This window comes from Struthio camelus, chromosome 11 (genome assembly GCF_040807025.1).
Source record: "Struthio camelus isolate bStrCam1 chromosome 11, bStrCam1.hap1, whole genome shotgun sequence".
NCBI lineage: Eukaryota > Metazoa > Chordata > Aves > Struthioniformes > Struthionidae > Struthio > Struthio camelus.
Window position 1 is genome coordinate 18001107 of NC_090952.1, and position 19358 is coordinate 18020464.

At 37.4% G+C, this 19358-nt stretch overlaps 1 protein-coding gene across 2 annotated transcripts in view; it reads left to right on the forward strand.

The window, feature by feature from the left end:
* The window catches only part of DACH2 (dachshund family transcription factor 2), a 330706-nt gene that overhangs the window by 294747 nt on the left and 16601 nt on the right, over window positions 1-19358 (forward strand). Inside the window, exons 8-10 of one of the 2 annotated variants that reach the window (XM_068956818.1) lie at window positions 13551-13696; window positions 14225-14372; window positions 18966-19109. In XM_068956818.1, the coding sequence (XP_068812919.1) occupies window positions 13551-13696; window positions 14225-14372; window positions 18966-19109 (438 nt within the window). The remainder of the gene's footprint in view (window positions 1-13550; window positions 13697-14224; window positions 14373-18965; window positions 19110-19358) is intronic. The other variant, XM_068956819.1, reaches the window with a different exon arrangement.

Consider the following 19358-nt stretch of genomic DNA (forward strand, 5'->3'; position numbering starts at 1 on the left):
TATATATATTTACTAAACAGTGAGTAAAATTTTTCCCTTGGCTAGTCTAGTGCAATTTTACAAGCTTCAACAGTGCTGAATGGAAGTTATTGAGAGGTGAGTTTGGCTCATTCTTTTTATGCTTTTAATAAATACCCAAGGGAAAAATAGTTATTCAAGCAAAACAAAATACAAATAAACAGAGTTTATTCTTAATAGGCATTTTAGGGAACTTGGAGCTTGAGTTTTATTCAGTCTTTTTTTTTGGTACTTGCAAGCAAAAATAAAATATTCATATAAGCTGTCAGTTCTCTAAAGTGAATTCATCCTTTCTAAAAAATAAAGCTAAATATAGATTCACTGGATAGAACAGAAACAATATGAGACATAACAAATGACATTTTTGCTCCCAAGTACATCATTGTAATGGACCGTGTTATTCTGGACTCTGGATATAAATGATTTTTTTTTCACAGCATCCTGTAACAATTCTTGAGACACAGTCATGCGCAAAACATCATTTGTAATTATAGCAGTTGGCCATTTTCGTCTGCTCCATGCTTATTTCTCCTATTATTGATTGATAATCCACGTAATTCAAGCTAATGAAGGCTCTCTATATTGCCACTTAATAGAAGTTACCAGTTTTTACTGTCTACATTTCAGGACAACATTGGCATTTTTTGTTTGAAGGAAGAAGAAAAAAGTTGAGTTGCCCCACTATGCATTTTTCACATAGATTCTCTGAAGATCACTCAAGTCCCACAGAGAAGGCAGTGGAACACTCTTATTTGAATAACGAAAAGTTTGGTCTAAGGAACTGATTTCCGATTAATCATTGCCCAAACTTTGAAATAGTCCTTACAAAATATATGATTCCCAGTTACAGTTCTGTAGAGAGTTTGGAGGCACCTCTTTTGGATTAACAATTATTTTGACTACTGATTGCTTATTTTTTAAAACATTTTTTTCGAGCAATCTGAACAAATTTTGGTTTCACAAAAGGTCTAGTATTTGTCAGTTTAAACAAATCCTGTTGAGCAATTTATTTTTTTAGTGTAGTTCTAGACTAATATCCAACATGCATGAACTCAGAGGTAATGCAGCTTGATTTTAAGTCATTATTTATTATTGAAGAGTGTAAGTCCAGATGTCTTATATCATAAATGCAAAAACATGTTTCATTCTTTGAGAACAACCGAACTGCAAAGGTTCCACATTACTTCATTAATCTGAATGGAAATTGGCTCTTGAAAAATACGTATTTTATTTCATTGCTTAGAATATATGCATGAAAACACCTTTCCAGGTAAGGTTCATGCTTCATTAATATTTTGACCCCCTGCTTGCTTTTTGATCAGCTATGGACTTGCTTGTTTGCATAAAATAAACAGAAAATAGCTTCATCACTTCGGGTTGCAACAAGCTTTGTGGAAACTTTGAAGCTCAAGTAGCAGTGTGTACAGCATCAATACCTTTCAGTATTTTACAAAATGAGCTGATTAAAGCTGATTTTAAATACTGCTTTCAGTTTAGAACCCTGCCTTTTTAATAATCAATTAAAACATTGTTTCATTGTGTTTATTCAGCGTGTAGAAAGCACTGCTTGACATGTATTAGACCTTACATAGCAGTGCACAGCTGTAGCCCATCCAGCATTTTCCAAATGAGTTTGCACAAGGAATAAAAGATTGCCATCTGAGCAACACTGGAGGGAGACAAGAGCAGACAAAAGGCAGTTAAGTGCTACAAAAAAAGAAAAGGCCCTGTTGAGACAGAAATTTCTGAGCAAATGCCTCAATTTACAGGGAGATACTGTAGCAGGCGACATACATTGATTTTAGCACGTAACGTACATTGCATTTAGGATTCATTAAGCTTCATTTTCTGACTATCATGAATGGGTACGTCAGCTACTCTCTCAAGTAATGCACAGTTGCAAAGTGAGGAGGTAGAATAAGCCAAAGTGAAAATCTAATATTCCCCACAAAGAGAATAAGGCAGTTTTGAAAGGAAAATGCTTTGGTCACTAAAAGCCGTAAGTCATAGTAGCATTAATCAAAACCTAAACATTTTGAAAGGAGTTTATGCTTACAGAGTTTCTCGTACTACTTACCAACATTGGTAAGTTCACACCCCTAGCTGATCTGACCTGCTAGAAGCCCCACTGGAAGAATAGATGCACAATTGGCATAGAGAGCCTTTACTTCTGTCATTTGGAAGAAAATATGTAGACTACTGTCTGACACTTTTATTCCTTTTTTTACTGAATATGGGCAAGGTATTTTTGGTTTTCATCATGGTGGCTTTTGCGTTTGTAGAGGGAGATGGCTTAAGATGGCTCTGTTTTCCCCTCGCTCTGTTTTATCTTGGAAGCCAGCTGCAGAGCTGTCTGTAGAGTCCCTCGCAGCATCTCTAGCCTTTGGCGGGAAGGCTGCCAAATGTGCAACCCATGGGAAAGTGGCAGGTCCATGAGCTTGGATTTCTCAGCAATCCAACCAAATCCAAAGGTGATTTGAACTCTGGCTGTGAGTGACAGTTATGGAGCACTGCCTTTCCGCATAATTTTGAGTTGTATTGTGTTTTAGTTTGTACTTGTTTTCAGTTGAGAAGGATACAAGTCCAAGAGATTTATCTAAAAATCTATTTAGTAGTTTTTGTTTACTAAGGATGACTCCAGTGGCTTTTTTTTTGTCTTAAATTCCACTAGAAATAATAGTGACTTAGAGACAAAAGTTTCATGAAACCTGAAAAACTTTCTCAAAATTTTCATTTCTTCAGTACTCAAGCTTTTGTGCTTTGGCGTCAGCAAATATTATACTGTTATTAATGGAATTAGCCTAAGCAACAGGGCTTTACTGCCAAAATGTTCTTTATGCTATGTTACATAGCAGACCATTAACTTACTTACACATCTTGCTGTTGGTAGATGGTTGATGTAGGTTGATGGTACAGATGATTGAGGTCTTGGGTAGAGAGAAAGAGGAACGGAAAACTTTTGAGTAATTGCTGGATTGCTGAGTCCTGCACTAGCTTTTTAGAGGAAGACCTACAATCCTGGATTTAGCTATGTATGTTTTAAATACTTCCTAATTTAACATTTATTTTGCAAGTGGTGTTTTGTCTCATATGTGTACAGGGAGTCACTTCTAATGAGGCAGTCAATGAAACTGGTGTCTGTTCTTCCTAGATCAGTATTTAAAATGAAACGCAGAGCGCAGGGCAACACAGCCTCCTCAGGGGCTGAACATACTTCTTGAGCTGATCTGAAGGAAGAATACAGTAAATAAATGTCAGATAGCTGCTTTTTTTTGGCTCAGATTTTCCTCTTTCTTTCCTTTCCCCAGTATTTGATTTTTTAGAAGAGTCCAGGATAAGTGACAGCAGTAGACTTAACAGTTATTAGGTTGGAGAGTGGTGGATGTGGACTACTTGGTGGTTAACTTACGTTTATACTCTGATCGCAACTGCCATTTGGGTCAGAAAGAGTTTTCCCTTTTGACAGATTGGCTGTGAGCTAGGAAAACTTGTCTTTCCCCAGAGCATCATGTAATTACTTGGTGGCACAGAGTTCTGCTATGTTGCTATGGTCATACAGCGCTCCGCTCTGAGAGTTGCTGTAGTACAGATATATGTGAGTCTAATCATTCTGTCACCAAGATGTAGTATCCTTAGACCAGGTCAATGTTTTATCAGAGGGCTTATTACTTGTCCTCTTGGTCTCAGATGGGAGGAGAACTAGGATAAGCAAAATTCTCACCATTTGTTAGCCCAGGAGGGGCTGGATTGCATTAGGGTTTAGGTCTGTAACCTTTAATAGCTTGCAGGAGATACTGGCAGTATCTAATCTATGGCACCTAGGAGTGGTTCAGAGCACCTAGGTCTGTCTAACCCCTGCAGTGGGACATGGGGCTACAGTGTCTTCACTCCAGGACCGTGGTTTCCGGGGCGAGTAAGCAGAAAGGTGGCAGTTGTGCTGCAGCCAGGTCTGCCTGACGGTGGCAGGTGGGGCTGATAGACTTGCTGTGTGCAAAATGTAACGTCTGAGGAGCTGGTGTGTGATTAAAGTTTTATTTGAAAGTCAACAAAAGGACTGTGTTGGAAGTACAGTGGTAACAGATATACCAATGAACTGCTACCTAACTAATAGTATTAAAACACTTTAAAGTTAAATTTAAAAAGGATGAATTTCTTATGTTTCTTAAGAATCAGTGTTTATAAAATCAATGTATAACATCCACATATATATTTTAACCCAAATGCTAGGATAAATTTCTTTGTTGACATCTGAAGAATTCATAATTCATTCAGAAGGAAACTTTCAAGGTGAGCCTCTCTGTTTAGATGTCCACTTTCCCATTAAGGCAATCATATTTCTCCTGGCGATCAGTTTTGAAAGTTGTCTTATTTCCGAAGTGCAAAAATCATGCTGGTGAACATCTCCCAATTGCACTCATAATTATTTCCGATTAAAAGTGCCCTGGCCTGACAGCACCAGGGAAATTAATAGGAGAAGCTTTCTACAAGTTTTAGAAGATGAGGAAAGACATACTCCCTCTTAAAATTATTTAAGCAGGTGCTGTGGGAAGCCATTGCTTTTATAAGGCTCTTCAGATGTTTACAGCAAAACATTTTTTCCCAGTGATTGAATTTTTCAAAGTACTAAAATACCATGGAGAAATATGTTTCCCACCAGTTTTATGGCTCCCTGGATGCATTCTATACAAACCTTGTATCTGCCTGGACACAAACACTCTATTGCAAAAAGATATCTTGCCATTTTAACAAGCTATACTGCTTTGAAAGGATACACTGCATCACCAGTGGGAATGTCAGTACCTTAAGAGTAATACTTCTTTAAAGGTACTATTTTATTAAAGCAGACCTCAGTAATTTGTTCCTGACTGTTATACACCCTTATTTTATTAAAGGTATTTTACATCTGTGGAGGAGATTACTACCCCTCCTATTTTCTCCACTCTTTGGCTTTAATGGATGGTGTGGGATATAATATTTATTAAGCCTAAGCAGGGGAGGACATAATAGTAGAATTGTCCTTTATAACCTATTTTATACAGTTGTAAAATAAACCTTAATAAAGCAGGAATAATTATCCAGGAATAGGAAATGGAGTACTCTGCCTGCTTCAAATATCTGAAGTATTCTGAGGATTTAACTGCTAGTTATACATACACTTTAAGAAATTGAACTTAACAGTAATAATATTGATATTAGCGTGGTACTATTTTTAAACATATTGAGAGATGAAGTATCTTGTGTGTCATAATTATTATGTTAACATAAACCATGTAATGCGTAACTATTTATCGTCTCTATGTAGAATTAGTGGTCTATAATCCTCCAGAAGAGGAGCACGTTACAAAAATATTTGTACTTGTTAACTTTGAGGTTCAGAGTTTATTTATCTGTACGCTGATAGCACCCAGAGTCACACAGCTGACTTCGATGCTCCCAGCCAATTCAGCTGGTGATCACTAAGCTTTGGTGTCAAGGAATAACATTGTTCCTTATTGCTCAATTCTGCAAGCTTTTAGACTTACTTACAGCCAGATAGGACTTACTTTTACTGCCTAGACCCCGAAAAGCAAGGAGCGTCTTGATTCCAGTCCATTTTTGCCAGAGGTTAGGAATGCAGACTTTGTGGAAGAGAACAATTCCATTTTGAGCACTGGGTATATATATATACTTTGCATGCACATAACACAGGCACAGTTGATAGCTGAATTGTCCCCTGGACCGGTAGACAACTTAGAAAGCGTTCCCTGGTGACAGAGCTGCAGCGACAGCATGCTTGTGGAGTTTCTCAGGAGCAACGTGAGAGCACAAGCAGCTGTACCATACTAGTGAAAATTTCACCCCGCTGATGACAAGTATCTGGAAGCGTTTATATGTCTATATGGGCTTTGTGAATAGGAAAAAAATGGAATATTTCTGATGAGATCTGTTTCAAATTATTGGTTATACTATTTAATACTGCAGGAAAGGGAGTAGATGATGAAGATTATATACTTTTATTAGAATGAGCAGGTCATGAAAGAGAGTGCATAACCACTGAGAGAGAGAAGGTCTTTCCTTTGAGCACAGCGCTAGGCCTGTCAGTTCTGGAGCACGGTCTTGCACTGATGGTTCTACAGGGCTTCAGGTTGAGAACTGTGTTCACAGGGCTAACTCATGACGGCGTGCGCCTCGCTCTCTAGGCGGAGCTGTGTCTGTGGCCTTTTGCAGGCAGCTGCGGGCCCGTTCTGCTCATTCTGCAGGGTGCCCCTCCGGGAGACCTCTCCGTCCGGAAGCCGGGGAGCTGCAGGGCGCATGGTGCTGCAGCTGAGTTATTACCCTTCTGCCTCTCCCTCCTTTCCTGTTCCCCCCATGCGTGGCTGTTGGATGCACACTAAAGCACGGTTTATTAATTTGAACGTGATGCCTCACTAACCACAGTTATGTTTGGACTGGAGTTGGCTGGCGTGTGCTGGCGGAGGATGTAGGCAGAGCAGGCTCAGTTCTGTCTGCTGAAAAGCAAATCGACGTCCCTGTCTGCCTGGTTGGGATTGATATTCCCCAGCTAGCTCTGTCTGTCTGTGCTTTTAGGCTGGCAGTTTAGTTAACAGAAGTTTCTTCAGTTTGAACGCCATCAACTTGTTCCTATTTATCTTCATCGATACCCCTGTGCTGCTTCTCCTTGAGAGTCTTTGTTATGCAATAATTTAATTGTTTTGCTTCTTAGTTAGTTTTTGTTTCTCTGTTTCTTGTGTAATTTCTCCTCTTGGTCGCACCCCTGGAACCTATCTCAAATAAAAATGGGAAAGATTTTTTACTAATGCAGCTTTGTGAATACGTGATTCCTGATCAGCTGCTCCAGAAGGACTGAGAGAGCAATCTATCTTTCCTCTTCCTGCCTGATTTCTTCCTCCTGTTGTCCTATTTTTTTCATAAATGAATATTGTGGAAATGATTGGGACTAAAGTTATTACATTAATTATCCAAGCTGACATTTTTGCAATGTGCAAAAGGACAGGGTGGTATGTAAAATAGATGCACTAAGAACACCTACAGTATGACAACAAGTAGCAGGGTAATTGCTGAAAATGAAGTCTTTTCTGCTATCCCTTCCCATCAACATCTGTTGTTCCATATGGAGTCATAAATATTTGCAACAAAATAGTTGAAGAAATAATCTCAACATTAATAGGGAAAAGCTGAATCCGCCAAGAAAATTAAAGAATCTTTTTTTTTTTTTTCTTGGCAAGTTTCGCCTAACCATCCTCATCTGACAGTTTAAAATTTCAGTAGAAGAGTAGTCTGACTACAGTGATACCTCATAATCACTGTGAGAAAACCTTTGTGAATGTTAATAGGACAGTTAGCTGAGAAAAATTTTGTAACCTCTTGATTATGGCCACGAGTAGGAGTTTGTTTATTTGGTGTCACTTTCTTCCAAGTCATGATACTTTTATTACTAGCCTTCTATCGAATGGTTCGCGTTTTCAGTTTTCTCTATGGTCAATAGAAATAATGTTTCATGTTTGTGTGAGGAATGACAAGTTACTATTACTAGCTGAAAGTAACTAGTTACTTAACATTGCCATGTGGAAAATACAGTTTGATAGCACTTAAGCTTCTGCAGGATTTAAAAGCTGCTCAGTAAAGGTCACATAAAGCGTCGTAAAAAGGTTTGGAATCCAGATTACCAAAAACTGCCAGAGGAGCAGCTCATAGGAGAAAGCGGGTAAAACAGTATCACAGACAAACTATAAACTGTAAATAATTATAGGGCATATAAGGCAGTATTTTAGAAGGGTTTTTATAGATTTATTAGTAGCATTAGTTGTACTTAGGACTTTTGTTAATGAACAGAATTTTAGTCAAGTGATATCAGTTGTATTTGTTTTTATTAATCTGTACATATTGACCTTCAGACTGAAGCTATTTTATCTGCAAAACCCTTTACACTAGTTCTGATGTTTGGCAAGTGAATTACGGCACTTCTGAATTTCTTTTTACGAAAGAAGTTAAACGAAATGCTTCCTTTAACTTGGGTCCTTTTCTTGTAAAGGTTTGAAGTAATACAATTTTTTCAGATATTTTTACTGTCAGTGCCATGCAAACATCAGAGTATATTGTAAATATGTTGAAGTTATAAATAGGTATAATTTTCTGTGTCATTAATGAGAGTACATTGATGAAAATGTCAAAGCTGTATAATTACCTATGCAGCCCTTGCTAAAGAGTGCACAGATAAAGACAATTTGTAAACTGTAATTTCAGCTTTTTCTAGTGAAATTTTCATTTCAGGAATTCTCTGCTTTTGCCTTTTTTTCCTGTTCAAACACTAAGTGCCTGCTTTATGACATCCTTCAGGAAAACGCACCCTCATAATTCCTGAGAGCAGGTCTATAGAAAGGGCAGTATATGTGCTGTTTGCACAGTTTGCTTTCTGTTTTTTTACTACCCCAAATATTCAGTTTTCCCTAAGCTAGCACATTGCTCTAAATGATACAGAAATGATCTACAGTTTCCCCTGTGTTGAAAACAATGAAAATGTTTTATTAAAGACTTCTTCAGAACAAAATCAATTGATTTCACAGTGCATGGGCGAGAACAGGCTGGGAACTAGATACCCTGATGTGGAGGACAGTTGATGTTACTGTTTTATAATAGTTTCCAAAGCTTTTAATACAGCCTGGAAATGTGTATATATATATATATATATATATATATATATATGTATGTATATATGTATGTATAAAATGATTTGATACTATTTTTTGTAGTGAATACTTTTTATGGCAAAGCTCACTAGTGAAAAATGCTTGTGTTCTATCAAATTGTATCAGTCCTTTGAAAAATGAAGTAAAGTCTGATTTAAAGCTAGTGCACTGGATTAATCAGCTACTCCTGAATAGCATTCATTGACCCTGTTCATTCAGGGACTGTAATTAAGAAAAACAGCAGTGACTTTAAATTTGGCACCTGAATCACAAGGTTAAAGCAGTAAATTTCTAAGTCTGCTTTCTGACAGGTTAAGAGGAGGTATCTGTTGTCTCACTGATGAACAGAAGCGCTCACCTACTAGCAGAGAAGCAGTGAGGGAGGGAGAGAAAGACAGGCAGAGGGTTATGGAGGATTTTCAAGGGTTATGGAGGATTTTCAGAATTGTTAAGACACTGAAGGAAGATACCTCTGTCCCTGCAGACTTACAGATGTAAAATATTTGTACTAAACAGTGCTTTAGATTACTATTTTTTAGTCCTTACCTTACTGTAGAAGATTCAAATTCTACTAGTTTCTAGTTAAGGACCATAGAAATTGCTAAAGTTTGAAATCAAAATAGGGAGAAGTCTTGCTTTTTTAGGAAAACAGTGCTTCTTGCAGTCAAAAATTAGGACTTAAGCCCTAATTCTGCCAAAATACCCGTATTGGGACACTGCTGCCTACTGCTGTCCTTCTGAAGTAGATATGCAATTGGAAGTCAAGGGACCTCTTGCCACTGTAGTGATATATCTGGATGGATGATAATGGATGATGATTCTGTAACAATTTTAGGCCAATAAGGCTATTACAAATAAAAATGCAGCATCGTATTTTCAGCACTTGCAATTCAGCTGTTATTGCAGAAGCTCTGCTTTATTTTATTAAAGGTCATAATGGACTATTAGAGTGTCTAGGCTGTTCTTCAGTAACTATGGACCATTAAGTAATCCCCGTAACTAAATAAGAAGCTCAAAAAATTATAATTACAATAAACCATTTTAATCCTTAGGTTTCTAAATTGTATGCCACAGGTACTGAAGAGGAGTAACTCACATGCCATCTGTGTCCAAAAACACATTAATAATGCTGGCTGAAGGCTTTCTGAGATCAAATCTCTTGCATACTAACAGGTTAATAAACATAAATTCCAGATGAATTTTGTTACTCTTTTTCTCTATAAGCCACATATTTGTTTCATACATGAGTTATGTTCTATAAAGCATTTGAGGTGAGGCTTACATTTGTTGTTTATACAGCTCCTGATTAGTTTTGAAGTTATTAAGTACCAGTTATTAAAATTGCCGATTGGTTTGGCCTTTTTGCACTGTCATACAGGGAGCAATTCTTGTTACTCCTTTTCCTAGTGTTGCATGTAGTCTATAGGTTGATGCTTCATTTTCCAGTCCCAATTTCTGCAAGTTAGGCAGAAGATAGAAGATAAAATACTTCAGTATATTGGATTGACAACAAGAAACTTTCTAGCAGCTTTACCTGTGCTTTCCTGGCATAGTATTCCATCCACTGTTAGTATTTACTGTGTATTTCTTTTCTCTGCAATATAACTCTTGCTTTTGTCTATTCATCTGGATGCCAGCTAGAAATTATAATAAAAAGACTGCCGTCCAAATGGATTCCTGAATGCTATTATAGAGCATGGCAGGTGTAACAAACAAGCTTAATAAAAGTAGTTCCCACTTTGCTTCAATAAATGGAAAGGTTGTTTGTGTCCTTGGTTGGGATAGTAGTTGTCCTAGCTTTATTTCTTGTTTATTCCATTGTAGTATACATGTGAGTGCAGCTTTTAGCATATGTATCTTTAGTGTTCTTTAAAATCAAAATGCTTAAATCAACATTTTTTTCTATTAAGGTAAAGAGATGCGTTTCATACGATCCACAAAATACGTTTCCAATATGTGCCCTTTTTAATTGCTTTGCCAATTAAGATTTCTCAAGCCTAGCTAATAAATTTCTGCCTAACTGTGCACTTACGCAGAATATGAGCAAAATGTAGACACCATTCAGATGTGAAGACCTATTACAAGATTGAAATAGATTTCTAATGCATTTATCATTCATCTTTGCAGAGTGTGATTTCAATCAGAAAAAAAAATGATGAATGGTTTGACAGTTTCCAACCATATACGCTAAAACATAATATGCTTCTGCTAGTTTTCAGCTATTACAGACTTTAACATGCAATGTGACCTTGGTCTGCAAAGCATGTTTGGTTAGCACAAAAACTTAATCATAAGAAGTCATAAGTAGAATCCTTCTTCTTTACTGCCCTTTTTCTGGGACTTGGAAATTTATTGCTTGTGGGACAGGTAGGATATGAACAATGGGCCAAATAGAGTCCAGGGTTATCTCATCTGTGTGAAAACTGCTGCTGAAAATCGATGTGACCTCTGCTACACTGTCATCCCAATTCCCACCCTCTGTGTCCTATTTGTCTTTTGGTAGAAGCTTAGATCTGTGTGCTGTCTCTATGTGTCTCTCTTGGGCCAGATTATCAAAATGAATCATTGCCTGCATACCTCTTATATTTCTATTTATTTTCCTGGTGTTGACTAGGTCTGATGAAATATGATTCTTTTTGCATTTGATCCTCACTGCAGCAAGCAGCACCTAATTTAGCTGTGTCTATCTCTTTAAAGAAGAGTAATACTATTTTGAAACTTCAATCTACTGTACAGTAACATTACAAACCATAGACCATGCAACCTGTCTCCACAGTCAATAGTAATTTTCCTTTCAGCCAATTTAATGTTATTACTTTCATCTCCAAATAGTAGAGATTTCTAGAGATTTTAAAGCAGCTGTAGTTTTCTGCTATGCATACTTTATGCATTAGTTTCTTTTTCAAATGCCACTTCTGTTGAGTCTTTTGTGACTCCATGGCTTAGATATTATTTCTGTGTAGCATCATATGCAAAAACTAATGAATTTTAAAAACTGTGTCACTGATATAAAATATTTAAATATGAGAAGCAGAATAAATCTGAATCAGCAAGAACTCCATGTTCCAAGTATGTTACCAGAGTTTTTTGAAGAGGGATCATTTAAATTTGAATTACATAAATACAGCTCTAAAATGATAGCTACATAGATGTGAAGAGGTAACTGGCTTTTGTTATTATTAATACTGAAGAAACGTTATGAAGATGTTCCATTTAATGAACTCACTCACAGTGACAACAAAATACTTCCTAAACATAGATTTCAAAGAATACTTGAAAACGGCTATTACTCCTGGGTTAGTTGTCAGTAAGCGTGTTTTAGAAACAGCCAAAAGAGCTTGCTGCTCAATAGATGCTCCTAGAATTTGTTAAACGAGATAATATTGCTGCTGTAAAGACACCATGGTTGAATTTGTCATTTTCGGATTCTTTCTGCATTTTTTTGAAGTAAAAGAGGTGGGAGAAGAAGGCTTTTTGAATATGGTGTGATCTAATTGTAAATCCTAGAATTAGAATAACCAAGGCACTGGACAAATGAAACGATCAGAACTGACTGTGCAATTGCCCTTAGAAAACACATGCTTCATGAACTTATGGTCAAGCTTTTCTAAAAAGCTTTCAAGCTTTACTAAAAAGCAATTGCTGTGAAGAAAATCTTCATGATTTCTGCAAGTGACAAAGAAATTAAAGAAACATATTATATATAGACTGATTTCCCTGGAATGTTATATTTTTTAACATTTTAGACTAAAAAAAACGTACAGAGGTTGGCTTTCAAGACTGCTAAGAGATGTAAATTATATGATTTTCAGCAGTATACATGAGGTTTAAATGAATATCTGGAAATGAAGTAAACAAAGGGATTTGAGAGTAGGGGACATGTCTATTATCCTAAGATGTCCTTACATTATGCTGTTCTTAAATGTTAGTTCATTGGTGGTCCTACTGATTCATAACAAAATGTGAAGGATTTTTGAAAAATAATTATTAATGTTGCTTCTGTTTGGGTACGCATTGATATTGTGAGCGGACAGTATGATCTACATGATCTACTGTCATGAACAACATGATCTACTTCCAGTAGCGAGGGGAGGGGGAGCTGCTAGGTCCCGATTCTGCAATTTGTGAGAGATGCAGCAGCCCAGTGACGTGCTGCGACTGCAGGAGCAGGGCTCTCTGCCTCTGTCAGGGTGCCACCACCTTGCCGATGGCTCTCGTCCTCTCCGGCCTCACCTGGCACCCTACACGACCCAATTTGCTGTGCGTCCCAGAGAGGAGATAACTCAGCAAAGCATCTTTGGCTACGGTCTGCGACTAGAAGGGCTGACAGTAGCCAGGTACTTGTTAAGTAAACCTGCACTGACGCTTTCCTGACAGCTTCAAGTCAGTGCTAGCTAAGCAAGAAGGAATGACTCAGTGGAGATTGTTTACTGCTGAGTATGGGAAGCAAAACATTAAAGGAGTGAAAAGATGTGATACATTTCTTGATTAGAATTTTTTTCAACAACAGAACAACAAAAAATGTTCATTACGGAGTAAGAAACAGGATAGAATGATGGAAAGGCATTCAGATTTAATGAACTGTATAACACCATCATAATTCTGTAGTATAATTCTGTAGAATTTGAAATCTAACAGTATATACTCTATTATACCGATGTTACAGCCTTTATTTATTGTTCTTCTGTACTCTTCTGCAAACTTGCCTTAGCTACAATCGTGGCTACCCAAAAACTGAAACAATGTCAATGTCAATGTCAATTTTATTTTGAACCTAGTTTCTAGAAATTACACTTACCTGTATTTCCATGCTTTCTGATGTTGCTTTTAAACATGTCTTTACAGAGGAGGTCCAAATTGCCATTCCAATAATGAAACCAACTTTAGATAAAGTCCAACTGGCTGGACAGGCCTTGCCTCCCGGATTTCCGGCGCCATTTCTTTTCGCTGATGGTCTTTCATCAGTAGAAACGCTATTAACCAACATTCAGGTAAATTATTCTCCATAGGGCCAGACTATATCATGACAGATAAAATGTATTTCTTTTTCATCCCTTTAAAAAGTTTCAGAAACTATTTTGTATCTGCAGTTCTCTGTCTTTTTTTTTTTTAAAGTAATGCTTAGATTTTGACTCTCTGGCGTTATAGACATTAAAAGGGTTTTATGCATTGTCTGTTTGACTTAATAGTTGGCAATAGTGGTCATATTGAAATTCAACAGTCTCATTATTCCTCCTTTGCTTCTCCTTGCAGTTGACTGAGGTCAGAAATGATATGGCACTCCATTTGTAATAAACCACATCAGTAGGATGAATTTGCAAAAGCCATTTTCAATGATTCCACGCAACAAAATTGCTCATAGCTTATAAGATATAACATTCAGCTACTTCAGATGCTCAGTTGCACTCAAAGTCTAGAGGCTTCTGCTTTCTTAGAGGAAGTAGAAGAAACAAAGGGATGAATTTTGTCACTGTTAAACAAAATGTTATTTTCAGGTCTTACATTTGCATGTGTTTTAGGGCCTACTGAAGGTGGCTGTGGACAATGCCAGAGTGCAGGAAAAGCAGATACAGCAGGAAAAGAAAGAGTTAAAAATGGAACTTTGTAGAGAGAGAGAACTAAGAGAGAGCTTGGAAAGACAACTTACAGCTGAGCTGCAAAGCAGAGGTGAGTGAATGAAAAATAGAGTTTAGATATCTATTAAATTTATAACCCCTTGGCATTTTCAGCTGGAGCTACTGAGAACTCAGAGTTAATGGACATTCCTACTTAAGTGTAATGCAGCAGTGGACTAGCTCTGGTAATGAAATATTTAATAAAAACAGAATGAAGCACACTTTTCCGTTAAGCAGACAGAGCAGTGACTGAAGGATTATTTCCTGGAGGGCAACTGGACCCAGAATTTTGGCTGATTCTTTGGAGGAAAGCTGATTCAGTTGCCTGGCTTTCACACATATTATTACCATTCTGCCTGTTTATTCCCAGCCTGATTTCTTCATCTGACACCTTTCATTTCTTTTGTTTCCTGCTGTTATCCTTCAAGCACTGAGGATCAGTCTTCTTTTGAGAAAGATAATACAGCTGTAATTTGTGTGTTTAGGTAACTTTTTTTGATCACCTTACCATTTATCTAGCCCACATTTCCTGAATGATTGTGATTGCTGTAGCCGGTCAGCTGTTTTTTCTTGTAATAACTTCATAACTTGTAAATAACTTGTAAATTACTTTTTTTGTAAATAATTTTTTTCTTGTAAATAACTTCACTACAACAAAATAGATCAACTACTAGAAGTTGCCTATGCAGGATCTGATGAAAATAGATAATCTAGATAATTTGTTTTGCATCATGAGAGTAAGTTACAATAAGACTCCCAATATGGGGCCCCCTAAGATAACACCATGACTCTTCAGAAGCTTTTGATAATAATAGGCAATTAAATGCATAAATCTAATTTTTTTGCTATCATATTGTAGAGAAGGCAGTTTTCTTTTTAAAATTCAAATCTGCACCTAAAAGGGAGGAATAGAAGTGTGTGTGCTAAAAGCTACTTCTCGATTACATCCGTGAAACTGGAAAGATAAAACTTGATAAGACCAAAAATGTAAGTGCCAAGTACTTTTTGCCTGTGCATTTTGAATGGAGATTAGGTGTGTGGAACACACCTGTCTACAGCTCCAAGGCTCAGAAAAGAGGCTGGCAAAGGGGGCCACTTTTAAGTTCAAGTCGTGAAGGGTCAGTAAATCCTATTGCAGTCGTTACATTGCAGTGGACGTTCAGAATTGTTGCGTCACCCAGTTGAAGTGTAGATGAGTCTGCTGTGTTTCTGTAAAACAAAATGGCATTCGTTATGGCATTCATAATTTATTCAGTTTCTTGGAGACTACCCATACAATTGCATCCCTTTTTTTCCCCCCTGACTGAAGCGCTCACAAATCCAGCAAGATATGTACAAGCACGTGTGAATTCAGATGAACATGTGGTCACAAAAAATTATGAAATCCTGTAAATACCTAACCATTTTCCCAGAATTTTTCAAACATTCTTAGTGATTTTTCTAAGAGCACTTTTGTGACTTGAAATTCACAGGTATCTAATATACAGAAGAGGTGAACAAACAAGATTGCAAAATACCGCCAGTGTAATATTTGTAAATGACTTTTGCCATAGTGTGTACAATAGAGAACTTGACTATAACATGGACAGTAATGTAAACAGGGTATTTATTTTTGAGCTCAATTTTTTTTTTTTAGTCTATTAATTTTACTTACCTTTTCTAGTTCCATTGCTTCTCTGTTTCATTCAGTAATGAATCCATGGCATAAAATACTACTCTATGGAATTTGGCTACATATATGAACGGAAGCAGAAGCACTCTTAAGTTACAAATCTTTGTGATGACATGATCCAGTCAAGAAGACAAGGCCAATTAGCTTTGCACACAAGAAAAAAAATCCAGTGGCTATTTAAATAAACCAATTTAAATAAAGCAATTTTAACGACCTTCACAAACAAATCAATTTGAAATTTTCTTTTGCATTTTCTAAAAGTTGTAATTACAATAAAAAGTAATTGAAAAATAATTGAAAGGTGTTTTACATTAGCTTTCTCTGTACGTACAATAAATATTTGCCTGAAAAATGCTATTGTTTTACCAAATTTGTAATGTAAATAAACTATCTCTTTATAAAATATACTAGCATGTCCTACTCTATTCCCATATTTTTTTTAATGCTACATTAAAAAAGAAGACAACAATTAGACCGATTCTGCACAACTGTAATCCATGCTCAGCTCTGCCTCCTGCTCCCAAGCTTGTTTGGCCCGCCTGGGCTCAGCAGAAGCCTCCCCTGTTTTGCCTGTTGCTCTGGGACCACTGGGATCTGCGTCAATCTGATGGAAAGAAAGGACTCTATTCGGCCCCTCCAAAGCATTTTTTGATCCTCTCTGCAGGCTGGGATAGGTTTTGCAGTTGTATCACTGTTCCTATGGTCTGGACTATGTTACGGATGTAGTCTTCAGCCCCTTCCAGAGCTTGCTAAAACGTGTTCTCCTGCTAGTTCTGAGAAAGGGGAAATTGTGGCCAACAGCCTCGGCCCAGCCACCCTTCATCATGGAAATCAGACATGAGCTGGCCTACACCAGATTTGCTGGAATGAGGGCGGAGCCTGAGGGGAGAGTATTTCCTAGGTGTAGGGCATGCTCAACAGAAAGGTGCTGATGGCAGTATAGAGAACCTATCGAACAGTTTCAACCAGGGAAGGTAGTTGCAGGTCACGTAAAGAGGAGACATAAGAGAATGTTTTTGCAGCACTGGTGAAAGAACAAGTGTAAGAGTCCATTAAAGATAGTTTAATAAGGATAATCAGGAGAGTCTGTTTCCTAATAGAGCACAGGAAGGGTGGTTGTTGGCACAGGTGGATATTTTGGATTTAGTTTCGGCTCAGGTAATGGTAACCTGGTGCTGGTGAACAGCTTAAAGGGTCCATTTTATTGCTTGAATTTATATAGTTGAGGGAATACAGTCAAAGCTATTGTAAGCAGTTCCCAATGAAGATATGGATCCCCTGGCTATAATGAATATTGTATAGTTTTCTAGTTATAGTTTGAACTTTACTTATAGTTGGGTTTAGGATTAAGGTTAGCAACAGAGATCTGTTTTCCGCCAGATCTTATAAGGCTGTACCAATGATCTGTAGAAGATCTTGTGAAGTCACTGTTTCTGCTTTCCAGCTCTAAAAGAGAGAAAATTAGATGACTTTTTGTAAAGAGCACTGAGATCTATTAATGCAAAGCCATACAGAAACACTGTATTATTGTATTGTTATACATTTTTAGGCCAAACAGCTAGTTAGTACACTGAGTCTTACACAGTGCGGTGGTTAGGAAGAGGAACTGCTAATGAAGAGATTGTAAACAAGTTCTTGATTTACTTACCGTTGTTACAAACCTGTTTTTCAGCCCGCTTTCTACCCGGGAAGTTCCTTTTTAGTTTCTCTTTGATAGTCTCACCGTGCATCCAATGCTTTTCTGTCTGTCTCCTTTCATTGGCTTCCCCTCTTTTTTCTCCCACTAGTGACAAAGAGGGAAAATACTCTTGCTCACAGACATCCTTATTTGCATCAATACTTAGCCCCTTCTGCATGTATTTATCTTTCATTTAAGAATGTATCCACTTAACTCAACTTCTCAACAGCCTTACACGTGACTTCCATCTTGAGCAATACTTCTTGTTATTTCAGTTATCCTGTTCCAAAATTGACCCAACTGCTGCTCCATTTTTGCTAAAAACTTACCCACTTATCTCCATGGGTTTTCATTCTATACACCATTGTTACTGACGCTCCCAGTTTTCAAACACTGGATAGTTAACAGTTCTCATAAAAATACATTTTTTTTGCTTTTAATATTAGAAAATGTAACTGAAAACAAACCTTTGAGACATCGCGCGAGTCAAAAGTCTTTTATTTCCACAACACTCAAGGTGTGGTGTGGAGGGGCACCAACCATGGGGCAGCTCATGGGTGGCGCGTTGGCTGCGTGCCGAGCTGTGAGCAGCTGTGTGATATGAGTGAGCTGGGCACGCCTGGGCAAGCAGGGTGGCACGTCTTGTGAAGGGTGCTCTCCAGACAGGTGCTCACAGACAGTGAATGTGAACGCTGAGGTAATTCTCATAGCGAGCTACGTATATTCAGGGCACTCACAGACATACCCGTACTACCGGTGTCCTTGGTTATCTTTCTAGATAAATCTGTTGGAAGAGGTGGATAGAATGTGATTCTCGGCATTAAGGGAAAAGATTAAAAAGTAGGGTAAGAGATCTATTTTGGTTGCTGAGGACTTAGATTGGTGTCGTTGCTAGAAATGAGTTTAAGCCAATGATCCACTCAAACAAACTCTTGAGAACTGTAAGCTGAAGCTGGTCCAAATCTGTGAAGTCCATGTAATGCAAACCATTGGCCTGATTCTGATACTTATTCTGTCAGGTTCTGACCAACAGAATTAAATCAATGGGGCTGTTCCAGAGTGTGAACATGATTTAAGATCTTTAAAGTTACAAGATCTAAAGCCCTTTCAGATTGTTCATTGTTTCACAACAGGATTTGGTTTGAGTTTTTTTGTTTTTATATCAGACCCATGCCAGAGCTTTTTGTCTTGAGCTAGAAATGGGCTTTTAAACATTGCACATAAACTTATTTACCATCTCCATTATATATTAAGTGTGCTTTAACAGCCATTCTTACAATACATTTACATTTCAGCAACAATTCAGAAACGCTTGAAGAAAGAAAAAAAGGCAAAGAGAAAATTGCAGGAAGCTTTGGAATTTGAATCGAAGAGAAGAGAACAAGTGGAACAGGCACTTAAACAGGCCACATCAGGTGACGGTCTCAGGATGTTAAATGGTAATGTTTTAGCTGGCCTTTCACAGTTAACTTAAAATGATGTTTAATTAAGTGAAAAACATAGGATGATGCACAAAGCCAATTCTATTATAAGAAACACAGTCCTTTCCTGAAATAATGAAAATCTGTTTCAGGACATGTGTTCTGGGTCATGAATTAAACAAAAAATAAATAAGTCTCTAACTAGAGAAACAAATAGAGCAGTTAACCTAGGCACGACAAGAAATACTGAATACATTACCAGAGAAA